Source organism: Phocoena sinus, chromosome 20, assembly GCF_008692025.1.
Source record: "Phocoena sinus isolate mPhoSin1 chromosome 20, mPhoSin1.pri, whole genome shotgun sequence".
Classification (NCBI taxonomy): Eukaryota; Metazoa; Chordata; class Mammalia; order Artiodactyla; family Phocoenidae; genus Phocoena; species Phocoena sinus.
This window is the reverse complement of record NC_045782.1, coordinates 16,666,152-16,691,268: the sequence shown is the minus strand read 5'-3', so window position 1 is coordinate 16,691,268 and position 25,117 is coordinate 16,666,152. Positions and strand designations below refer to the sequence as shown.

The following is a 25,117-nucleotide window of genomic DNA, read 5'->3' as shown; positions in this document are numbered from 1 at the left end:
AGGGATGGGACCCTTATATTGGTGGGTAAATAGCATCTAGAAGAAAGCCCTACGTCTTTCCAAGCCTGTGCCTTTCCTCTGGCGTAGACAATCGGGAGTCCAGTAAATTGCGAACCACCTACAGGACAAGTACCTTAGGCCCCTTCCCACTAGATGGCGGCCCCTAAATCCACACAGTAATTCTGAAACCTCCACTGTCTCCGTCTTCCAGGGTTCCGCTGCGGTCGAGGAATTGCAGGAGGCGAACCTCCCTCCCGTCCAAAGTGCCGCGGGCTCCTACCTCACCCCATCCGGGGGGTCGCGGGAAGTCCCCAGCCCGGAGGAGGGATGGGGAGGAGGCGGGGGTGGGCGGGGAGATGCGGCTCCCCAGGCTTCGGGCGCCCGGGGGAGGAGCTGGCGCGGAGCAGCCACTGCCGGGGCGCAGAGGCGGGGCGCTCCCGCACAGCCTGTGCCCACAGCGGAAGGGAAGGCCGGGACCTAGGGGCGCTGGAGCCGGCGGGGACCCCGAGGGCGGGGGCGGCGGCAGGTGCGCGGCGCGGACTACAAGTCCCAGCATGCCCAGCTGCTCTGACCCAGCCCCCGCTGCCACTTAAAGGCTCCGGGAGCCTCAGCCGTCGGGTCGCCGCGGCTTTCGCTTTGCCGCCGCGGCTGGGCGGGAGGGAGAGGCGGGCTCGGCGGCAGGCGGGCTTGCGTCCTGGCTCCGGCAGCGTCGAGGGGCGCTCCTCGGCCAGCCCTCCCGGCTAAGGGATTCCCTTCCGAGGCGCCCGCGCCCCCGGGCTCCCCGCCTCGGCCACCCCGCGGCCCCGATGCCGAGGCATGGATAGAGCGGCGCTGCGCGCGGCGGCGATGGGGGAGAAGAAGGAGGGCGGCGGCAGGGGGGACGCGGCGGCCCCAGATGGGGGCGCCGGGGCCGCGGCCAGCCGGGCGCTGCAGCAGTGCGGGCAGCTCCAGAAGCTCATCGACATCTCCATCGGTAGCCTGCGCGGGCTGCGCACGAAGTGCGCCGTGTCCAACGACCTCACCCAGCAGGAGATACGGACCCTGGAGGTAAGGGGCCGCGGCGCCGGAGAAACGGGGGCCCGCGCTGGGTTTGAGGAGGCAGGGGTCGGCAGCCCGGGAAGCGCCCCAGCGCCTCCCTCGCTGCTCCAGGTCACTCCTTACTCAGTCGCATCCTTGAGCCCGGTCACCTCCTTTGCGTCGGCCGTAGGACCCGGGACCAGCCCCTCACCTTGGGCGGGATTTGGAGGGAGGGGCGTAGTGGGACCTGGGAGGGAGGCTGGAGGAGCCCGCGGGCGGGATGGGCGGCGCACGGACATCCCCTGCCGCCCCCCCTCCGCCCCCACCCCATTTCTAGCTCGCCCGGCCGCAGGACCCATTCTCCCACTGAGTCACGTGCTGGACCTTTCCGTGGGTGACTGAGCCCAGCAGCTGTGGGCTGGGGTGACTGGGCGGGAGGAGGTCCCCCTGAAGTGTGAGCGCAGGCCCGTCGTTCTCTGCCTTCCCCTCACGCCCCAGACTTTGTCTGTCTCTTCCTTTGCTCTTCTCCAGGTTCTTGTCTGCCGCTTATCAAGTGTTTGATGAAACTGCATTTTTGCCTTTCAGACGTTGGGTGCTTCTCTTTCGCACTGCCACAGCATTTCACTGCTCTACCCACCGACACCCCCCGCCCCCCCCACCCCCCCGCTATTGGACTTTGGTTTAGGAACAATTATGCTGAGGACCAAAGGCTTTGATGGGAAGATGACACTATTTAAGGGGTTTTCTGGTGGAGACAGCCTCCAGTGTGAAGAAGAAATAAGATGCAGGCCTTACTGTCTCAAATTATAGCTGGGAAGTGCAGTATTAAAAGGATTTGAAAGAATCAACCAAAAGGGTTGTTGGGTTCTCAGAAGGGGGAGTCTCCCCCTCCCGCATACATAATAGAGGGAAACTAGTGCATTCCCAACTTGCTTTTGTCCACAGGCTGGGAAGACTGTGAAATTCCAGGCACCACGTAGTAGCTGCTCTGCCTCTTTCCACCTTGCACTGACACATCTGGCCTGCTGCACATCTGGAGATGTTTTGTTTTATTAGAACCTGAACTCCTCATCCTACATCCTCCACACCCTCTTATTGCTGATTGCCTCTGCTAGCAATCATAGGGCCAGAGGGTGATTTGTGGCAGTCATTATAAGACCCAGTCCTCTGTGCACACCAGAAGCCTGAATCCCTGTTTGATCCAAAATGCTCGAGAGTGACTTCTTTTTTATTAATTAATTTATTTTTGGCTGTGTTGGGTCCTCATTGCTGCGCGCGGGCTTTCTCTAGTTGTGGCGAGCGGGGGCTACTCTTCGGGCTTCGCATTGCAGTAGCTTCTCTTGTTGGGGAGCACGGGATCTAGGCGCACGGGCTTCAGTAGTTGTGACTTGTGGGCTCTAGAGCGTAGGCTCAGTAGTTCTGACACACGGGGTTTGTTACTCTGCCGGATGTGGGATCTTCCTGGACCAGGTCTCGAACCCATGTCCCCTGCATTGGCAGGTGGGTTCTTAGCCACTGCGCCATCAGGGAAGTCCCCTTGGGAGTGACTTCTGTCCTTCAGTTTTATTTTCTTAAAAGCTACAAAACCAGGGACATGGGAAGCATCTAATCAGCGCTGGTTATTATTATTTTTGTTACAGTCGCTATAGCCGTTTCGACCAGGGTTTTACTTAAAAAACAAACCAACCAGCAACCCCCCGTCCCCGCCCCCCCGCCCCAGTCCCTCCTGCATGCATGCTGCTGTTTTCCAAGCGGCGAGAGAAACTGGTTTCTTGAACATAGCCGGGTGTGTTTGCCCAGCTAAGTTCAGTTTTTAAACTGACACAATAGGGGGCCTGTGTGGCTTCGTTCTGGGAGGAGGGGTCGTTGTCCTGCAGCATGTGTCTTGTTGGATGCTATGTTGTTGGGATGAGAGGACGTTCTCTGTTGACCTCTCTTGGTTTGCAGATTGGACCCGGGAGAAAAAGTGCAGCTCTTTCTCTGGAAATGGCGCCTTGCCTTCTCTGTACCCTGCCTTCCAAAGTCTCTCATTTTTACCAAGGTGTGGCATCAGGACACTCCAGAGCATCCCCTTATTTAGGTCTCTGACCTGGTTTATTTGGTAGCCTCCCTTCTGAGTGTTTACTGGATGATCGGCTCTGGCCGCCAGAAACCCATCCAAAGGTCCAAAGGGGATTTGCAGTGGGAACTGGAACGAGTACCCAGCTCCCTGTCCTCTCCACTCTGCTGTAGGTTCAGGTCCACCCTACTCCCTGAAAAGGCAGGACCTGGGCTGTTTGGGGGAATGGGACTTTATACCCCAGGATCTAGTTCCCTAGGCCTCAGTCTCCTTATTTGAACAGGGGGGTTGGAGTGGGTCTCTGCGGGCTCTCGTGGCTCTAAACTCTGTGGTTTAGTGAAGGGGCCTCAGTTGGGTTGAATCAGATGTTTGTTATGCACGCCACTGTGTAAGAATATCCATGATTAAGAATTGTTCTAAAATCCAGATTTACCAGACTGATAAAATAGGGGGAAAGTTTATTACTCAAAGAATCCTGACCTTTGGGGCAGTGTGGCAGGCGGAAAGCCCATGGCTTGGAAATCTCGTCCTGGTTCTATCTGTCTGACCTTGGTCAAGTCCCATGACTTCTGAATCTCAGACTTTCTCATCTGTAAAATGGGCATGAGTCTACTTAAACCTGCAACCTTGTCGTGAGTCTGTAAGTCCGCATGCTTTCTACCAAGAGATTCTGCCCGTGAACTTTCCTCCTGAGGGTCCAATGCATTCATGCCACAGGCCACATTTAGGGGAAGGCACTTTGACACCTTGCTCTTATTTCCTAGAGGTGGGTGAGACAGGCCAGGAACCAATCCCAGCAGCCTGTGCTGAGGTCAGGCAGGGTAGTGGTGATGTCCATTCTGGCTTTGTTTCCTGTTCTGCAGGCTCCTCTCACATTCCAGGCCAGGGCCCCCAGAGACAGGACTTGCAACATTCAATTCCTGGCTTTTGAAGAAGGGGCTGACCAGAGGGCTTGGCTTACGCAAGCACGCCAGACTTACAGAATCTGAGGAACCCCAGCCCACCCTGGTCCTCATTGAGTAAGCACTCAGTGAGGTGCCTCGGGAAGTCCCAGACCTCCGGCCCCACTGCTGGTGCCTGATTGTAGGTCGGATGATGTCTGGGGGTCAGCGTGTCCGGCTGCCCCTCCCTCCTCCACGCAGTGGTCCAGCTTGCATCCAAAAGAGTGGAAGGAGCCAGGGTGTAATGTCTGCCTCCCACCTGCCGGTCAGTGTGCTGGACCCTTCTCAGTCTCCGAAGATTTTCTGGAAATCCACGAACCTTCACCACACGTGTATTTTTTTCTCTCGACATGAGAAGCGGAGGGGGATAAAATCTGAACCCAGGGTCTGAATCTGTAAACAGAAGTTGGGAGGCCACTGCATCCCAGCAGAACCTGCTGCCCTATCTCCATCAGGCCCTGAGAACTCCACCGAGGCACGGTGGAATGTTCTCGTTCCCCAGATGTGCTCACACAGGGATACCCGGCTGGCCTCACAGCTGGGCCTGGAGCCCCACGCCAGTTCATTCCCTCATTTGTGCATCCTCTTGGGGCCGAGTCTGTGCCGGGCAGTGGGGAGATAGTGGTGCCTCACGAAGATGCACGTTTTGTGGGCACTGTAACTTTGCCTTATCCTGCCAGCCTCCTGGTACTTTCCAGAGACAGGCCTTGGCACACCGAGTCTTCCCATCTGGTGCTCTTATGGAGAAAAGTCCCTCCTAAGCAAGCTGACCTAGAGAAAGCGGTCCTCAAAGGGCCTCGACCTTTGCTCAGCTCTGCTGTGGCAGAGGTCAGAGCCCTGTGGTGTGGAGGGCCTGAGCTCTCCCTGTGGTCCTCTCCCCTGCCTCTCAGAGCACCTGGATGGTGGAAGTGCTGGGAAAGGAGAGGGGTGCCATGGGTGCTCACAGAGCAAGTACTCGGGGCGTGTGTGGACGTGCATTCACTCAACAAACCTGCAGTTATTACTGATTTGCCTGATGAGCTGCTCACTGCCACCACCCTGGCAAGGATTCTGAGGTAGGTAGGATGCTTTCCTGGTGTTTGGGGATGCTTTCAGTCCAATGGGGGAGGCAGACAGGCAAACAGTAGTGACTCCAGTACCACGGCCTGCTGAGAGCGGTTTGGAATTGGGAATATGACCGGACGGTTGTCCAGTCCAACTCCTGCTTTTCTGGGAAATACTCCCAGAGTCTTGCTGGCGACTTGTCCCACGTCACACGCCCCTGGCAGAAATGAGAGTGGAGCCTGGGTTCCCTCTCCCCACCCAGCCCCTGCCTCAGAGTGGGGCTTTTCTCTGCTTTTGCTCTACCCCGTAGTTTTAACCTCCAGCTGAAGGCTTTCACTCCAGCTGTCCCCGGAGGGAGCCAGAGCTGGGGCACTGTTTCCCTTGGTGTCTGCTTTCGCCTTGGCGATTTTTTTCCTGGTGAAACTTGCCACCGGTGATCCTCGGAGGCAGTCTGGAGAGGGACCTGTAGTTCCCAAGACTGAGGAGGCCTGCGGGGCACTGGAGGGAGGCCTTATCAGATCTGCAGCCCAGGTTAGCCTGAGTGCCAGGAGGCCTCTGGTTTGCTGCCTGGGGACAGTGATGGGAATGCCTCCTTCCACGCCAGGTTAGCTCAAAATCCAGGAAAGCCGCATTCCCCACCGCAAGTATTCTGGACCTGCCTGGCCTCTGTGGTCCCGAGAGGGACGGCGAAGGCCCTGGTCCTTGGTGGCAGTGTCTGCAGTGGTTGTGCTGGTGGTGGGAAGTAACAATGCCTGTGACCAAGTCTCTCTCAGCTATGCTTTTTAAAAAGAACATCCTTTCAGAATAGGCTGATTGGAATCTTTTTCTACATTCAGTTCAAAGGGAAAGCTGAGTAGAGGTGCATTCGGGGTCATGGGAAGGCCCTTCAAGCATAGCGAGGGCAGACGTGGAACGAGGAACCGTCTTGGTCGCCTGTTCTGTGCTAGGCTTTTGGCATATGTTCCCCATTTAACCCTCACATGGACCCTGTGAGGTTTTCTCCCCATTCTGCGGTTAAGGACATTGTGGCTCAGAGGGATTGAGAGACTGAGTTAGTAGGTGGTGCAACCTGCATTGACTGGTCTTCGGTACTCATGTTCTGAACTTCGCAACAGCTTCTAGAAACCACAGTGGAGGGGACGGTTTCTGGTCAGGGTTGTGACGGCTGAGCCCAAGGAAGTGGCCGGTAACAAAAAGGGCTGGCCCAGGGCCGCTTGGTGGCTCAGTTCCAGATGACCGGGCCTTCTGGTGGCCACGCCAGGCTGTGCAGCCTCTGAGCTCGGGCTGGGGGCCGCTTCCCTAAAGTGCAGGCCAGCACATCCTCAAAGATGGGTCCCTGTCGGCGAACTGTGATGCAATCGCTCTGTGTTGGTCTCATTCTGAGAAATGAGAAGCTGCCTAGAGATCATCTTACTCATAATTGTTTTAATGGATACCTGCCTTATCGTCTATGCGTAATTCCTCTGGTAAGCGCTACATTCTTTAACTTTCCAGTTGTATTAAAATATCTTAAAACACACATAATGATATGTGCTCACTATTAAAAAGAAAATTCAGTTGAATAAAAATAAAAACCACCCATAATGCCACCTCTCAGAGTTAATTCTTGTTAACATTTGGCTATATAAATTCTTCTAGTGTTTTTATCCTCTGCATTTGCATACAAATGTAGATGGATGGGGACTTCCCTGGTGGTCTAGTGGATAAGACTCCATGCTCCCAATGCAGGGGAACCAGGTTCCATCCCTGGTCAGGGAACTAGATCCCACATCTAGCTGCAGCTAAGACCTGGCACGGACAAATTAAAAAAAAAAAGTACATGAATGTATTCGTGGAGCTCACCGTGCTCATTGCCTTGTAAATGTCTTCTGTCTGCGCCAGTACCCCCAGATATACACCATCGCCGGTTGTGGCTGCGTCGTGTGGTCATATCATAAATTCATTGAACCTGTCCCCACTTGTCAGCCATTCAGGGTGTTTCCACGTCTTGCTGTTATAAACCGTGCTGCAGTTGAGTGCATGAGTGCATTCCTAGAAGTGGAATTTGCTGGGTCAAAGTGTATTAACACATTTAACAGCAGCCCTATTCTTTGAAGTCTTTAGGGCCTGATATGTTTCCCCTACCCCGCTCCCCAGCAGGAGTGCCAGGATTTTCAAAATGGCAGCCTTCATGCGTTTAGCCCTTTGCCACTGGATCTGTGTCCACCTCGAGGGCGAGGTGTGTGAACAGGAGACAGGACGTGGGCCCCGTGGCTGAGGTTCTGGGTTCTGGGTCAAGGATTATGGATTCTAGTTTTGTGGTTACCCGTAGCAAGAGGCGGGGTGGGGGGGGGGCCTGGACTGACCATTTAGAAAAGGGATCTTTCCTTACTCCCATGCAGCAAAGCGGGGGCTGGATGTCAGGGCTCTGTGTCCAGGGACTGGTCACTTCTGGGCAGTGCACAGCCATATGGTGAAGTTTTCATCACCTGAGGCTCATGAAAGGCATCTCAGTGAACAGTAAGCTCGGTTTCATCACCGACCACAAATACTGATCAGAGCGCTATTTGGGGTGCCTTCGATTTGGGGTTGATTTAATAGAGTCATGGGTTCCTAAGGTAAGTGGGCTACTAAGGTCTTGGAATTCTCATCTGGTCCAGCCCTCTCATCTGTAGGTGAGGAAACAGCGCCCAAAGGGGAAGTGACTTGCCAGGAACACATATTAGGTTATGAACCTGAACAAAACAAAGAGTGGAGGAGAGACAGGTGCTTATAAAGGAGCGCTGAGTGGGGAGTCAGACCTGAGAGCTCACGCCCTGGAGTGAGACATTATACCACCTTGACCAACGGCAAAACGGCAGGCTGCTATCCCACTCTCCTATGTTGGGGGCAGGGGGAGGGGGTCCTCAGCCTCAAGACGTTTCCTGCAGGAGGAAGCAAATGGGTTTGTTTTCCCAGCCCCATCTCAGTGTCTTAGGGACCCTGGGGACTGGAGAGATTCTTGGAGAGCAGGCTGGGGTGTCCAGTGGGTGGGGCCTTTTTTGAAAGCCAGCTTGCCCAGTGGGCTGGCTCAGCCCAGGTGGCCTGTCCGAGTCTTTGAACCTGACCTGACTGTACTTACAAGGGCTTCTCATCCTTCCAGTGAAAGATCCTCTGGGACTTGGGTGGGTGAACATTTTCTCCTATAAGGGTTGGGTTTATGTCCTAAATTTGTACAGATTTTACATTCGATACCATGATATTATACAGTGTTTACCATTTTGCTTCCAGAAGATACAGCCTTTTGATCCAATGTCTTTGTGTCCATATGACATTCTCCCGTGTTCCAGACCCCGGGTGGGGATGCAGAGCCATACCCTGGGGACAGATGTTGGGATCAAAAATGCTTTGTCATTTATTCCCAGTTAACGATTGTTTCTCATCTGCACTGAAGAAGTTTTAATTCAAACTGCCGCCACATACAAAACCTATATATTTATATATATCTGTATTTCTCTGTCATCCTGGCCTTGGTGGCCAACTGTGTGTTTTAACTGGGCGGGTTGCCTTTGAAAATAACGGAGCTGAAGTCATCCTGTTTGCTTGCCGTTTTTCTCCCCCCTTTCGTTTTTCCACCTTCAGAATAATTGCAAGAATGAATTAAGAGTTGTGCTTAAAATTTAAAACAGGGCCAAGGGAGAAAGCATAATGCATTATGTGGAATAGACCAGCCATGGTTAGGAAAAATAACTTTTCATACAGCATAAACTGTAGACATGACTGCAACGTATTGATCATGAGGGTTTTGCTTTCTGCAAAGCTGATGAGATAAGCTGCTTATAGAGTGGTGGAGCTTTTCTTTGACAAGGCACCTGGAGGTATTGAGTCCCAATTGAGCCAAATCATTTGGGTTGGGTTTTGTTATGGATTAGCAGAACCGGCTTCATTCATGGTATGCAGAGTTTTGCTGGCCAGAAAAAGAAAGTTACAGGTCTATTTAAAAAGTGACCTGAGTGTTCTCATGCATGGGGCACGATCCCCTCCTCCCAGTCTGGGACCCTTGAAAGGGCTTGCAGCCTTTCTTATACTGTATTCTGCAAGATGCTCTTGTGAAAGAAAGCTTCAAGTAGCTGCGTCAGCTATTTTCCTCCTGGTGATTCCTGAAGATGAAGATTAGTGTTTTAAAGGCTCTGAGAAGTCCTGCAGCAAGGATTCCCAAACTTACTTGTCCAGGGCATCTTCTCTCCTCTGAACACAGTTGGGAAAACATGAACGGGGAAGAGACAAGAAATGGTAGGTGTAGTTTCAACTACTGTTTTTTTTATGATACTGAGGTTCCATTTGAGGTTCCAGTTAAAATTGGGTAGGTTGAGGAGAGGCTAGTGACCCCATACACTTATCTAGCTGTGCAAAGTTGCCTTTTGTCAAGGGAGGTACTTTCCAAAGGGAGACAGATTGTGTTCTGGGTACCACACTACCCACTTCGAGACAGATTTCACTTAATCCTCCCAACAAGCTGAGGAAGACGTACCCAGAGAGGTTTATATGTCTGGAGTCCTCGAGTCCTACCTCTTCCTGGCCCCACTGGCCAGTTAGCCCGGTGCCAAGGGCACACTCACTCAGGGTCTGCCAGGAACCTCCTGACCCCAATGGTGGCAGCAAACAATCCAGGAGAAATGCAAATGTCTGTGGGTGTGTTTGAGCCTGGGGCTGTGGAGGGCAGGGGAAGGGCTGGGCTGCAGGCGAGGAATGCTTTTTGAAACAAAAAAGGAAATACTGGCTCAGAATGGAAAGGAAAGGAAGCAGCTTCCTGTTTCTGGTGCTGGCTTTTACAAGGAGGAGCTCTCTCTAGCTCCTTGGCCAGTGGAGGCCTGGGCTGGCTGGGACCACTCCGGGTACACTAGACAGACACACGGCTCCCACACTGCTGCCTGAGGGCTCAGAAATAGGGGCTGGGTCCACCCCTTTTCATTTTCCCCAGGTAACTGATCAAATGGATGTGTGGTTTTCAAAATGAATATTTATACATGTTATTAAATAGATGTGTCGCAATGCCTGGCATTTCCCGAGAGCTTACTCCATGCCTGGCCCCCTTCTTAGGAGTCTTATGTGACATTTACTCCTTGCAACGACCTTGTGAGGAAGGTTCTACTGTTATTCCCATTTTACAGATGAAGAAACTGAGGGTGCAGAGAGGTTGAGTGACTTGCCCAGAGTCATACAGCCAAGGAAAGACTAAGCTGTGACTTGAGCCCAGACCGTTTTAATTACCTGCTGGCACAGCCGGACTTGCATTTACAAACTCCTCATCCGCCTAGAAAATCTGTTTGCACAGAATAATTTTTTTAAAGACCCGTGGCTTTTGTCTGGCTCCAGAGGGCAAGTCCCAAAGCCTGCGTCAGACCCTCGGTGATTCTTAGGTGAAATGCCTGGTCTGAGTTTACTCAGACTATGGAAACGTTCAAACATGTACATTGTTGAGCCACAACTACTAAGCCTGTGCTCTAGAACCCACGAGCCACGACTACTGAAGCCCGTGCACATAGAGCCCGTGCTCCGCAACAAGAGAAGCCACCGCAGTTAGAAGCCCGTGCACTGCAACGAAGAGTAGCCCCCGCTTGCCACAACTAGAGAGAAAGCCCGTGCGCAGCAACGAAGACTCAACGCAGACAAAAATAAATTAAAAAAATTAAAAACTAAAAAAATAAAATTTCCCCTGAAGCTTACTGTGGCGTCTGGCAGCCCACACATTACAGGAAGGTCATCTGGTTCTGTAAGCTGACACTCCTGCTGCACCGAAAGCTGTTCTCACGTGGCAGTCAGGGAATGTCCACGGCCTTGCTTATTCCCACAGCCCCGCCTGAGACCGACCCTACCGAGTCACATTGCGACAGGCCCGACTTCCAGGCCACTCTTCTCCATATTCTAGTATCTCCTCTTCTACTTTTCTTTCTTTTTTTTTTAATATAAATTTATTTATAATATTTGTTTATTTTTGGCTGCGTTGGGTCTTCGTTGCTGCGAGCAGGCCTTCTCTAGTTGTGGCGAACGGGAGCTACTCTTCGCTGTGGAGCACAGGCTCTAGGTGCGTGGGCTTCAGTAGTTGTGGCATGCAGGCTCAGTAGTTGTGGCTCATGGGCTCTAGAACGCAGGCTCAGTAGTTGTGGCTCACTGGCTTAGTTGCTCCATGGCATGTGGGATTTTCCTGGACCAGGGCTTGAACCCATGTCCCCTGCGTTGGCAGGCAGATTCTTAACCACTGCACCACCAGGGAAGCGCCTCCTCTTCTACTTTTCCTTGTTGCTTTATCCACACGTCATGAGATGAGTGTATTTCAGCTAACATTTACTGAGCACCATGGTGTGTGCGCCCTGGGAGGAGAGTTGGCGAGCACAGGCAGACCCTCTCTCCAAGGAGCTCCTGGCAAACCCTCATCTCTGCGATTCTGGCCTAAAAATGAGGTCCAGTACCCACGAAGGGGCTTCCTTGCCCTTCATGGTTCTTCTCATGGTTCTGTTCAGTCCTCCTGAAGCCTGGTCTTGCCCGCCACTCTTAACATTTCTTTCTTCTGTGGTCTCTTGCCCCCAGCAGACGTGGTTTTCTTTGTTGCTTTCTGTTTGTTTCATTTTGTTTTGTTTGGGCTGTATTCTCCCAAATGTTTCTCAGCGTGTTGCTTTTGGCCAGCTGCTTCAGATCTTTGAGTTCGGCCTCTCAAACACAGTCATGATGTCATTATGGGAAAGGATGGTCTTGGGCACTTAGTAGGACATTGAGGGCTGCATCAGGACTTCAGGGTGTGCCTGGGTTCTGGGGGGAGAAGGTCACAGTCACCTCCTGACTCCATTCCTTGCTAGCTCTGTGACCTGGGGCAAGTTCCGTAGCTCTCTGAACCTCAGTTTTCTTGTTCGTTTAAAGGGGATAAGAATAGATGTATTTTAGACTCTTGTAGGAGTTACTGAGATACGGAAAGTGTGCTGCATGGTACTTAGAAGGGATTCAGTATTTTTTTTAACCTCCGCTCACTTACTATTATTCTAGAACACTTGTCCATGTTTCTCTGTTATCTTCCTTTTGGCCCTTTTAATCGCTGCATGATATCTCATCCAGTGGGTATGCTGTAATTTGCCAAAACATTTCCCCTGTTATCGGACATTTTGGTTGTTTCCAGATTTCTGCTGGTATAAACAACGTGACTGGAGTCATCTTTGTACAGGCACCTCTTTATTTTTGTTCCTATTCTGAATTCATTTCCTTGGGATAATTCCCAGGAATGGAATTACCGGGTCAGAGAGCATGGGTATTTTTTTGTGATGGGAGTTGCAAAACTGTCCTCCATTTTCTGTTTTTTTTTTTTTTTGCAGATGTTGGGGGTAGGAGTTAATTAATTAATGTTTGCTGTGTTGGGTCTTCATTTCTGTGCGAGGGCTTTCTCTAGTTGTGGCAAGCGGGGGCCACTCTTCATCCCGGTGCACGGGCCTCTCGCTATCGCGGCCTCTCTTGTTGTGGAGCACGGGCTCCAGACGCGCAGGCTCAGTACTTGTGGCTCACGGGCCCAGCAGCTCCACGGCGTGTGGGATCCTCCCAGACCAGGGCTCGAACCCGTGTCCCCTGCATTAGCAGGCAGATTCTCAACCACTGCGCCAGCAGGGAAGCCCCACTTTCTGTTTTTTGAATGATAGCTCTCTTAAAATTTGTACTCCTGGTTGACTAGCTCATTTTTTTCTTTGTAATCCTTTTTGATCTCTGTGCCTTTCCTCTCCTACCTGGCCATTTTTGGGGGGCCTTGTTAAATCATTTCCCATCTTCCTTTTTTTAAAAAACATCTTTATTGAGTTATAATTGCCAAATAAAATTGTAAGACATTTAATGTGTGCAAATCATTCTCCTTCTTGAATGTGCTATTTATTTCTATTTTCTGCCCATTCATTTATTGACTGTTTATTGAGCATGTACTGTGTGCCTGGTTTTAAGTACTGGGAAAAGAGCGGTGAAGAAGACCAAGCGGTTCCTTTAATGGAAAGAGAAAGATAAAAAAACAGCCAATAGATAGAGAAAAGTGGCCTGAGCAAAAGAACACTGCAAGTGGGTTAGTGCTGGGGTGGGGAGAAGGCTGCTGCTTTAGATTGGGTCGTCAGGAAAGCTTTCTTCCAAGAGAAGGTTTGAGCTGAGTCTTAAAAGATGAGAGGGCAGTAGTAGCCTTGTGAAAACCCGGGTGAAGAGTATTCCAGGCAGAGGCACCAGCATGTACAAGAGCCCTGAGGCAGAAATGAACTTGTTGAAAGGAGGCCAGTATGCCTGGAACACAGTGGGAAGTGGTGGTCCATGAGGGCTGTGGTCCTCCATGGCCTCAGGGAGGTTGCCTGGGGCTATGTCCCTCAAGTTGGGCCTCAAGAATTAACGCACTAATTCAACAGAGAGTTGTTGCACCCCCCAGTTATGTGCCAGGCACTGTTGTGGGATATGAGAGTGAATGAGAAAGTCAGCTCAGCGGGGGCGTTTGTAGATGAGTTAACTCATGGAAGGCGCCGGTGAGGTGTGAATGGAGGCCCACCGTGCCGCCCGGCCGGCTCATCTCTGCATCCTGAGATGTGCGGGGACTCGGGAAATATTTCTTGATTTGAACCAAGCTGTGCTCTGCGCTGCTAGCCTTCACTGTGGCAACTGAAACTCAGTTGTCTGCTGTTAGGTCTGGCAGTCTCAGCCTGCCAGGGAAGGGGCCCCAAGGACTGAGGTTGCCAGCTCAGAAGTGGGGCTGCCGATATCAGGTATGAGTATCTAGGCACCCCTTATGGGAAATGAGCCTGCGAAGTAGACGTGGGAAAGCCCCTGTTTACCGTGCTGCCCTGCCCCGATCTTCCCTGAAGGGGGACTCTGATTTGTAACTCTCGTTGGAAATGTAGACTTGGGGACTTTGTGCTTGTCATCATTTTCTTCTCTTAGGGTGGGGCAAAGAGAGGGGTTCCCAAACTTTGGGACAGCCTATACACCTAGTGAGCTGTGACCATGTGGCAGTTCCAGGAAATGGACCTGGTGGAAGACGTTGGCTGCCATTTTGTTTGGAGGTGACTCATGAGGACAGGTCCTCTGATGCCATTGAATTGGGGCCAACTTTAACCAGGCTCAACCTGCTCCTTGGGCTCCTTGCATGTGAACTTGTGGCCAGATGGGGAGGGAAGGCTGGATCCTAGGAATATAATAACTCGGGCTCCCCACGCCCTCCTCTCCCAGTCACGGCGAATCTGAGATAGACTCGCCCAATGTTTACAGGAGATTTCTCAGTTGGCTGCTCGGTAACGGCAGCCTTATTCGCCCACTCCGGCTGGGGAAGTAAGGCCCGAGGTCACAGGTTCAGATCTAGACTCGTCTGATTTGACACTTGCGTTCATTTCATTGCATCCCCTCAGAAACCCGCTTGACCTTGAGTCTTGTCTGGAGCAGAGAGAGGTCAGCTTTGGTGACGCTCAGCATTTTGGAATAAATAACGCTATGTGGAAAAGGGTCTGAAAATCTCTCCATTTGCATGCCATTTGGACGGGATTACCTCAAAGTTGTAAAGAGGGCGAGATGACCACAGCATCAGCGTCCAGATTAGCAGGTGACCGTTTGCAGAGGTGGACGCTCCTGGTTGAGGAGGAAGATGGAGAGAAAAGCATCCTGGGTGGGGAGGAGGGGGAGGCAGGTTCAGAGCGAAGGCTCTTCCCCAATTCCATCTCAGAGAACTTGGCTTCCGTTTTGAAGCACTCTGGTTAGAAAGGATAACGTAGTTGTTAGCACTGGGCAGCACTGGGGCCTGAGGGACAGGACATGCAGGCACGGTTGTCCTTTAAATGTTGGCGAATCTTAGGAGAAAGAAGGTGATGAGTCCACCGGGGAGATCCCCCCTGGTGGCCGTGACTCATCCTGGCTAGGGGGACTGAACAGAGCAAGGACGAATCCATCAGTGAATGGAAACTTGTCTTTTTAGGGGACTGGAAACCTTTTCTGTTGTGGTTGGCCTGGTGGTTTATGAGGAGAGGTGAGCATTTGAGACAGAGCGCTGGGCCACTCTTGCAGCTGCATCTTTGACAATTTGGAGAGTTTTAGGAAGTAGTTCTAAAAAAGAAAAAAGAAAAGAAAAGAAACCAAAAGCTAAAGACATCGTTACTTGCAATACCCGTGTGCAGACTGCCATGTGGGCTGTGAGTTGCCATGTGATTAATGGAAACTGGCTCATTGGCACAGTTCATTTGTACCCTCCCCCACCTTTTGTGGCCCCTGAGCTGGAGAGGGCTTCCGACTGTTCTCAGAAAAAGACTTAGGTGGCCTCAAATGACCAGACCTTGTCTTGGGCATCTAACAGCTAAAACTAAACTTCCCCTCTGGCCCTGTTTGGTTTAAGCAGTTTCCTGGCCTGGCAGGATTTGTTTTCTTAGCACCTGTCTCGTCAAAGTTCCCATCCCACTCGTCACAGCAGACCGACCCCTGCCATCCTGTGGCTGCCAGAGGAGGCAGTCAGACACGCTGTTCCCCTGGGGAAATGGAGCCAAAGTGGCCCACTGGGGTGCACTGTTTGGGCTCGCCGCTCCTGTCTTCTCTTCCCCATTTTGATCACAGGATGCGTGCTTGGCCTTATTCTAGAAAGCTCCGCTGGTTCATGGGCTGCTTCTATTTGGAGGAAAGGCCAGGTGGGTGAGCTGCAGCCGGTAGTAGTAGGTAAGGGGACAGGTTCTGGTGCTTGATGACCTGGGTTCAAACTCTGCTTCCTTCCTGGCTAAGCTTGTGTGTCTTTGGGCAAATTGCTTACCCCGTCTGAGCAACAGTTTTCTCATCTGTAAAATGGAGATTATAATAGAATTGTTTCATAGTAAGTGAGATGAGCCATGTAAAGCACAATGCCTGGCACAGAGTAAACATCTTTTTATATATTATATTACTGGTTTTTTCTTTCAACAAGTATTTAATTAGCATCCACTCTGAGTTGGACACCCACTGTGGGGTGGCCACTCTTCTAAACGGGGAAGTAACTGAACGAGATTGACAAAAAGTTCAGCTCTGTGGAACTTGGGTTTTGGTGTTAGGAGGAGACGTTCAGACAATAAGTCAATGAGTGAAATATATTGTTTGTTAAATGGTGAATGTGCTATGGAAAAAAATGAAAGCAGGAAGAGGACCGAGGCGAGGAGTGGTTTAATTTTAAATGAGGGGTCAGGATGGCTTTGCAGAAAAGGTAATGTTTGAGTAAAGATCTCAGCAGGGTGAGAGGGACTCCCTGGGGATGCATTTGGGGAAGGGTTTTGGAAACTGAGGTCCAAAACGTGCAGAGGTGGAGGGAGTTGCCTGCGGTGCTGGGGCCAGGTGAGGCCAAGAAACACCGAAGCGGTGCAGCCCTCAGGTGACCTTGAGCCAGGCATCTAGGAGCAACGGGGAAAGGGTGATGAGAACAGAAGGTTGTGAAAGGTACCAGGGCTACATGTGGGCTCCTCAACGGGCCCAGCCTCCGTCCAGTAGAATCCAAAGGGATTTTGAAACTCAACCCTCATTTCTTATTAAAAAATGGCATTCGGGGGTTGCTACTCACTCACCTGCTACCAAAAGCCCTGTCGCCGACTTACTGAAGGTGCACTGCTTCTGACCACATGGGCGGATGGCGGGGCCCTGGCTGGGGCCCCCTGGGGCCCTGCCACCCATTAAGGACATCATCACGCAGGCGAGCTGCTTTCATTCATTTCACAGCATTTGCTGAGCAGCCATGGTGGTGGATCACGCCCGTACGTCCTGGTATCACCTTGCTCATTTGTAACCCCAGGACGACAGCTACTCCTGGAGTCAGTCCATCCTTCAAGGGAGCTTTCTTAAGGCAATCATTCAGTAGAAGAGAACAGCAACATTTATGAGGGTATTTGCATTATCTGTAATACAGAAAAAAATGAAAATAAGGTAGATGTCCGGTGGCAAGGGGATGGTTAAACATACCGTGATGTGCAGCACACGATGGGTTGTTTTACACACAGCCATTAATTATGAAGACTGGGTAGAAACATGACCATATTTATATTACGTTAAGTGAAAACATAAAGAGTGCAGAACTACAAATGCAGCCTTTGTAGTTATGTAAATATGTAAAACTATGTCTGCAGATGGAAAAAACTAGAAGAGAAAAGAGTTGTGTGTGTGTGGAACTGTTTTTGGAAAAATTCCATTATGATCGTTAATATTTTCTTTCTTTCTTTTTTTAAATATTTATTTATTTTATTTTATTTTTGGCCACATTGGGTCTTCGTTGCTGTGCGCGGGCTTCTCATTGTGGAGCACGGGCTCTAGGTGCGCAGGCTTCAGTAGTTGTGGCACACGGGCTTCAGTAGTTGTGGCTCGCAGGCTCTAGAGCGCAGGCTCAGTAGTTGTGGCTCACAGTCTTAGTTGCTCCGCGGCATGTGGGATCTTCCCGGACCAGGGCTCGAACCCATGTCCCCTGCATTGGCAGGCAGATTCTCAACCACGAGTGCCTGCCACACTGGAGGCACTGAGCTGCTGCTCAGATACTGGTGGACTTGACCAGAGACCCCTGTCCCCGAGGTCACAGTCTGATGGCTCGGCCCCCTCCCTTCTCAGTGGTCAGGATCAAAAGCTAGCCACGTGCTGTGATGCAAAACTCACACCTTCTGGAATAAAAATGAGACTCGGTCCTGCAGCTTCTCCCCCAGGGCCTTTGTGTAGCTAGTGTTGGAGTTGGCTGAGAAGTAGAGAAGTTTCCAGAGCTGCCATGCCTCCTGAGGGAGGTGCTATTTCTAGCAAGCAGACCTTGTGGGAGCAGAGCCTGCCTGGTACCCGGAGGGCTCCTCACATCTTGGCTGCCTGACTTGATCCCAAGTCGAGATCCAGCCTTTGAGGGAGCACCCAGTCCTGGCCGCAAGGCCCTCTGGGTGAGGGGCCATCCCAGAAAGGAGAACCCCTGCTGTGGGCTTTACCTTCCGGGTGCCACACGCTCACAGCGCAAACACGGCACGTGGTACTGCCCAGGAAGCCGGTGGTTGGCTCAGAGAGACCCGGGTGGCAGTGCTGACAACCACTGACGACCTCACTGCCCGCACGCTGAGAAAAGTCCTCTGGGTGTCTGGAGGATCATGGTGGTGGTGAGGAGGACGTTTGTGACCGGAGCAAGCATTTACTGAGTGCTGTCCGTTCTGGGCTCTCGGACAGCACCGAGAATGCCGTATCCACCAGTCCTTGCAGGGCCCCCAGGGTTGGTGTAGGTCTCACCTCCGCTGCATGGGGGGGAACTGAGACTCAGAGAGGTGGGTAGAGGTGGGTGAGCCTCCTGAGGTCACACCCATGGGTTCAGAGGTCTAGCTGGTTACAGAGCCCAGGCCTTGGCGTTTTCTGTGTCACCACACACTCATCCGGGGAGAAGTGCCAAATCTGACTACTCAGTGAAAAATGCCACCAGCGCAGTGGTTAAGAACCCGCCTGCCAGTGCAGAGGACACGGGTTCAGTCCCTGGTCCGGGAAGATCCCACATACCGCAGATCAGTTAAGCCTGTGCGCCGCAACTACTGAAGCCCGCGTGCCTAGAGCCCGTGCTCTGCAACAAGAGAAGCCACCGCAGTGAGAAGCCCGCGCACCGCAACGAAGAGTAGCCCGCGCTTGCCGCAACCAGAGAAAGCCCACGTGCAGCAACGAAGACCCAACGCAGCCAAAGATAAATAAATAAATAAATTTATATATAAAAAGACACCCCTCTGCCTCCCCCTCCCCCTCCCCACCCATCCCTCCTGGAAAGCCCTCGCCTCTCTGCTAGGCAGCCCCTCTGCTTGCCACACCAAATGCTCTGGGACAGCCTCCGGTTCTGCAAGAAGGGTGACTAGCGCGCTTTTGCTTTAAAGGAAGGATTTCCTGTCTCTTTAAGGACAAAGACTGCGTGACCTCTTTTTCCAGAAGCTTCGGGGCCTCACACAGTGCTTGGCACAGAGTAAGTGCTGAGGAATTAATGAGGGTGTATTGTGATCGGCGCTGAATTAACCTCACATTCCTAGAGAAATAATGTGAATCAATGGAAAAGGCCGTCTAGTGCAGGAGATGGGAATATGGCCTCTGGGGTCAGAGGCCCCAGGCCCTGGGTTTGAATCATGCCTGTGCCATGGACTGTTTCTAACTGTGGGCAAGTTATTTTGCTTTTCTGGGTGTCAGTGTCCCCACCCGTTCCGTGGGGAAAAGACCTGTGAGGGCTGCTGCGAGGATTAAATGGATCGTCACGTAAAGTGCATGGAACGGAGCTTTGCCCACAGTAAGCACTTGATAAAAGCGAGCGGTCGTTGTTGCCTGCTCTTATGTTATTGTCATGCATGAGAGTAAGGAGAGCCCCCCAGCTGGGTTCTTACCCTTCTCTGTGGCTTCAGGGTCCAGACTGAAGGCCACCAACCTCCCCGCCCTTCTCCACCCCGTCGTGGGGCTCTGCTGGTAGCGTGGATGGGGGTTATCTCTCCAGGGAGATTAGGTGCATGGGGGGGCGGGAGAATCTTGGGAGACCCAGACCCAAGTCCCGGCTGTGTTGTCACTCTGTGACCCTGGACGGGTCCCCTCACCTTCAGGGAGCCATTTCCTAATGTGGGAGATGAGAACGTAACGGAGTCATTCCCAGGGTGACAAGGAGAGTGAGATCAATGCCGTAAGACGCGGGGCACCGCAGGCGCTCAGCAGACGTCCCTCCCCCATCCTGCAGGGCAAGGGCCCCTCTCACACTGGCCTGAGTTCCCCAGAGCCTGGATCAGTGGGGACAGGATGAGTGGATGGCTGGTTTCTCTCTGCCCGGAGTGGAGCCGACCTCCACCCACCTCTCTCTGCTCTGTCTCCGCCCCTCCTGAGGCAGGTGTGGCGAGGTTGGAACAGGTCTCTCTGAGTGCAGGTGACAGAGATGGCTGCTCTGAGCCGCGCTGGTCCTCACCCGGCTTTCCCTGTTCAGACCCCCTCCTTTCCCTCACAAACACGCTGTCCTCGGGCTTCCCTTCAAACGGGGTTGCCCCAGGCCTCTGCTGGGGCTTCTCCTGCTGGGTTCCGCTCCGAAGGAGGAAGGACTTCAGGGGGATGTGAGCTGCAAGCCCAGGAGAGAATGGCAACCCTGGTTTCCGAGGCCTCTGCAAGCACAGGTGCGGTGAGAGCCCCGTGCAGTCGGGGTGTGAGGGTCACTGCCTGATGGAGGGGCAGCCGCACGGCGCAGCCAGCCGCCCGATGTGTGGGGTAACTGCCGGCGTTTGGGGTGAGCTGTGCCGCTGGGAGCATCAGGGTCCGGTGACTTCTCTATAGGACACTGGCCGTGCAGGCAGGCTTGGAGGGTGTTGTGGAGAGGCATCCAGAGACTGGGAGTCTCTTTGCCTTCCTTGGGCTGTGTGTGTGTGTGTGTGTGTGTGTATGCGTGTGTGCGTGCACACGTGTGCACCTGTGTGTGGGTAGGTCTCAACATAAATAAGACCTTGGTTGGAAGTTCAGGGAAAGATTTAATGATAAAAGATTCCTTTAAAAGATGTTTAAGTCAGCTCTTGTCAGCCCTCTGCTGAGAACCCTCCAGAGACTGTCTCATTCTACTTGGTGTAAAAGCCAAAGTCAAGGTCCTGGTTTCTATCCTTCTTCCCATCGCTCTCTCTGCCCCAGCCCTATTGGCCTCCCTTGTGTTCCTTGAGCACGCCAGGCACATCCAGCGTTGCCCTGCAGCCTTTGCTTCCCCCCGCACCACCCCCAGCCCGGGTGAGTGAGGTCTTCTCTGACCACCCTCCCATCTGTCTGTCCCCTGCCCAATTTCATTTTCCCCATCCACACACACTGTGTGGTTTTACCTGTTGATTGCTGCATCCCCTGTCTAGAACAGAAGTTCCAGAAGAGTAGGGATTTTTATCTGCTCTATTCACTGATGTATCTTAATACCTAAGTAAAGTAGCCTGGAATCATAGTATTCAAATGAATGAAAGAAAGAACAAACTAAGTTATAGAGAAAACTGCCAAGGCCTAGTGCAGTCTGGCCATCACAGCCCAGTAGGATCCCTTGAGTAATTTTCCAGTTTTGGAAAATTGGAGTCGTTGTACCACCAGTCAAGGACTCGAATCATCTCTTAGTGTGTGTGTGTTCTTCTGTGTCTTCCAGGTTAATGCTGGGTGTGCCCCAGGCTTCTGTGATTACATTTGTATTAATCCTCTGATGTTGATTTACAAAACAAAACAAGCTTTTTTTTTTTTTTTTTTTTAACAAAACAAGCTTTGAAACAGTTTTCATCACTTCTTTAGCTATTGTTGCGGACATTATATCTCTTGGCTTTTTTGTTTTGTTTTATTTTGGTCAAATATACCAGAGATATTGGAGTGCATCCTTGACCAAAGTCCTGTAGAGTAGACACTCAGTTTTGTTTAAAATCCAAGTAGGTTTTTTCTTAAACTAGATATTTTCTTTTGAGGTCTTTAATGGAATTCTCACACATTTTGTGTTCAGTGTGCTGCTGTGAGTTACTTCTTGGACCACTGAGCTGGGAGGCTGGAGACCTGGGTCTGCCATTACTGGCTGTGTGATCTAGCATCCTTGAGACTCAGTTTCTTCATGTGTGCGACCGAGGGACTTGGTCTGGCTGATTTCCTCTGAGATCCCTCTCAACTCTAACGCTATGTCTTATGAACCAAACTAATAGAGATCATAACGTAAGTTCATAGCACATATGCAGCTTATGTTAGCCAATGAAAGCACGCTGCACTTGGTGTACATGATACTACTTATGTCCTGGGGCCCCTCCATCTTGGATCAGCCTCATGCTTTGCTGTCCACGTGGTTGGGGCCTGTGGAGCCACCATCCTCCTGCCTGGCTCCCTGGTAACCGGCAACATGATGTACTGAGGCCATGAGCATTTGCGAGGCTGGTGTATCCCGTCCCACCCTAACTCACCCATGTGAGGGTTTACCTTCAGCCTCCTGTTTCAGCCAAACTGTAGATCGTATCGCCAAAGCTGATTTGGTTTGGATCCTGAGTGCTACCTGTGTGCATTGATTGAATTCCTTATGTTGAACCTCAGTTTTCTCATCTGTCAAATGGGGTCAGTAATTTCTCTCAGAATGGTTTTGAGGGTTCAACGTGACAATACAGGTCAACCGCGTAGTTGAAAGTGTAAATACTACTGATGCTGGTGATGATAAAGAAGAACTACTCTGATGTGGGGGTAAAGATTATCTCCAAAGGCTGAGAAGATAACAGAAGCTTGGGAACTCTGTAATCTACAAAACTAATTTTTTTGAGTCAGAACTGCGTTAATGCTACTTGGCTATAAAGCAGGTCAAAAGTCAGATGGGATGCCAAGGAAACCTGGGGAAAGCCAGGATTCATTTGCGTACGCAGGTGCCTCAGGGTACATGTGGGTAGCAGGCGGGGAGACACGGGCCTGGGGTGGTGTGGCCCCTCAGCCCCTCCTGGGTTTGCAGGAGCAGGTCCTGCTGCCATACACCAGCAAAGAGAAGGCCCATCTCTCTCTCTGGATGGCTGAGGCCGAGAGGGGGGCCGGGCACTTCCTTCTGGGCTGGTTGCTCTAGGCTACAGGCACAAGGAGCCTGTTATTTAGGTTCCTCAGATGCAAGTTCAATAAAGTTCTGTGAGTGTAGGCACAGGGATTTGGGGTTAAGGACCAATGAGGACTTTAAAAGAATTTGGCCCCAAGGATGTTAATTGCAACATTATATATACTGATGAAGAACTGCAAATAACTTAAACGCCCATCATCCTAAACATACAACCTCGGGCTATTGTGTGAAACCAGAGTACATTTAGTTAGATCTGTTGGCCTTTAATAACACCGAAAACTTGCTGTGAGGAATTACTGCTTGAAAAAGCATTCACAATATACCGTTAACAGAAAAAAGCAGGTTACTAAACAATATGACTCAAATTAATTATTAAGAATGAAATACGTGAAGGAGAGAGAAAGCTGTGCACGTGCTTGTTAATGGTGGGTGGCTTCCCTCCGAATAGTGGAATCATAATTAACCTAATTTCTTCCTGGTGCTTTTCTTTTCTTTCCCATTTTTTTTTTTTCCAGTAAACATGCATTTCTCATGTATGCGGGAGGGGAAGTCATGTTACAAATATAAAAATATTTTAGTTGGATTTTCATGTACTTTTAAATGTGACAAAGATTTCTCATGTTTTATTTTTTACGCCCACTGTAAAGTTTTAACCATTTGGTTACCCAGACCTTGTCCCCAACTTAATACAAATATCTGCTCAGATGATGTGGCTTGAGCCTACAGATCAAGAAATAGATTTTTTTTTTTCAAATGTGTGAACTAGGAGCTTGAGAATGATGAGGGGTAAATGGAAACGTTCACAGAGCAGCTCGTTGACGGGTTCTTTGAAGTGAAGCGATGGGTTCTTAAAAATAATCTAAAACCAGGAAAGAGAACGTTAGATCCTATCAGCTCACTTATGAGTGACATAAAAATAACAGACAGGTGCTTTTCCCCTGTGAGTTTACGTGTCATTTCATTCTGAAATCATTGGAATGATCTGGTTTAGGCGAAATTCTTCTTAAGGGAACCATTTTCGAAGGTTGAGATGCATCAGAAAGGCTGTGTTGCCCAAACCCCCCGCAGAGCTCACTCCCGCATCCCAGTGGTCATGAGTGATGGCTGCTGATGGCGTATAGTCCAGTTCCTCCCCCAGGAATTGCCTTCAGCCGAAGGGAGCTTCCTCTCTCAAGGTACCGTCACCCATCCAAAGATGGGCTACAGAGGCTGGCCCCTTGCCTCCATCTGGGACAATTCCGACGGTTCAGCTCCAGAGTTCCCGAGTTCCCCACGGGTCTGGCTGGGGCCTCTGTTGCGGCCGAGTCATGCAGAGCCCAACTGCCCCGGCCTGCTTCCCTGCAGGCAGACCAGAGTCTGCTTCTCGAGAAACCCCACCTCAGAGCCCCGCTTTCACAGTGAGTAGGTCGTGGAGAAGGAAGTAGGATGGCCCTCCCAAGCACTCCTGGCCGGCATTGCCTCTCAGGACTGTAGTCTGGTATCTCCTTGCCCTCTTGTTTCATTTAGAGCAAGTGGCTTAGATTCTCGGGGTCCCCAGTGAAAACTGAAGGCTGCAGACATGGGTGGGGGCCGGGGAATCTGCTCACCTCTCCCTGTGCGCCTCCCCTGACATCTACCTCCTGGGCCTGTGGACAGCGGCTGCTCCCAGAGGCTGGGACAAGCTGCCTGGCTCCCCCTCCAAGGGCTTGTGGGTCTGGACCTGAAGGGCGTCCACCTGTGCCCAGAGCAGATCTGTGCTTCTGCTGAGGCCAGAATCTTTGGCAGCTCCTTGCCTGGGGCTGTCCAAGCACCAACCTTTACTGCTGCATAGATCTCAAAAATGTTACCAAATCAAGTGGCCTTCTCTGGATAAGCAGACAGACAAAAGGAGGACTGTTGCTTCCTTAGCATTTGGTTGGGGGCCATGCCTCCTTCCTGCAGGACCCAGTTCCACCTCTTCAGCCTCTTGAGCCTCCTGTGTCCCCCCAGGAATCGTAGTGCACATTGACCTGGGATCTCCCTGAGTGCTTCACTGTTTCATGCCTTTCAGCCTCTTCTCCCTGGAATGCCCGGAATTCCCCTTGTCTCTGACGGCCCCTCTCATCTGTTTCCTCTTTCCTGTCCTATCTTCCCCAACAGGGAATGTGCTGGGCCCTGAGCAGCTCCTTTTCGAGACTTGCCCTGTCTTTGTTGCTTCGTGGCCCCCTGCCCTAGGTCCGCTGGAAACTTCTCTCCTGCCCTTTTCTTGCTGTATTGGCATGGCCCATTTCCTGGCTGGATCTCTGGTCTCCAGACTTGCTCTGGCATACGGACCGGGAAAGAAATATTGATCATGGGTTCCCAACATAGGTATTTTCACGTACAAAGTATATACACATACTCTGTGCTATTATAGCATGTCTATTACAATAATACATCTACAAAAATAGACAATTGAAAGGATGAGATACAGAAGGTTCTATTTCCTTCATGCAGCCCCCTCTGGGGGCCTCTGGCCTGGAATTCTAGATTGAGAACTCCTTGGTTGGCGGAGGGAGGGTCCGGGATTGTGTCTCCCCTGCATCCTCCGTGCCTGATACAGATGGGGCGCACTCTGCT

At 51.5% G+C, this 25,117-nt stretch overlaps 1 protein-coding gene across 1 annotated transcript in view; it reads left to right on the top strand.

Moving 5' to 3' along the window:
* The first annotated feature begins 658 nt into the window (after positions 1-658).
* KSR1 (kinase suppressor of ras 1) overlaps positions 659-25,117 on the top strand; it is a 148,435-nt gene continuing 123,976 nt past the window's right edge. Inside the window, 1 exon segment of the mRNA XM_032617582.1 lies at positions 659-1,047. Coding sequence (XP_032473473.1) covers positions 817-1,047 — 231 coding nt within the window. The 5' untranslated portion in view covers positions 659-816.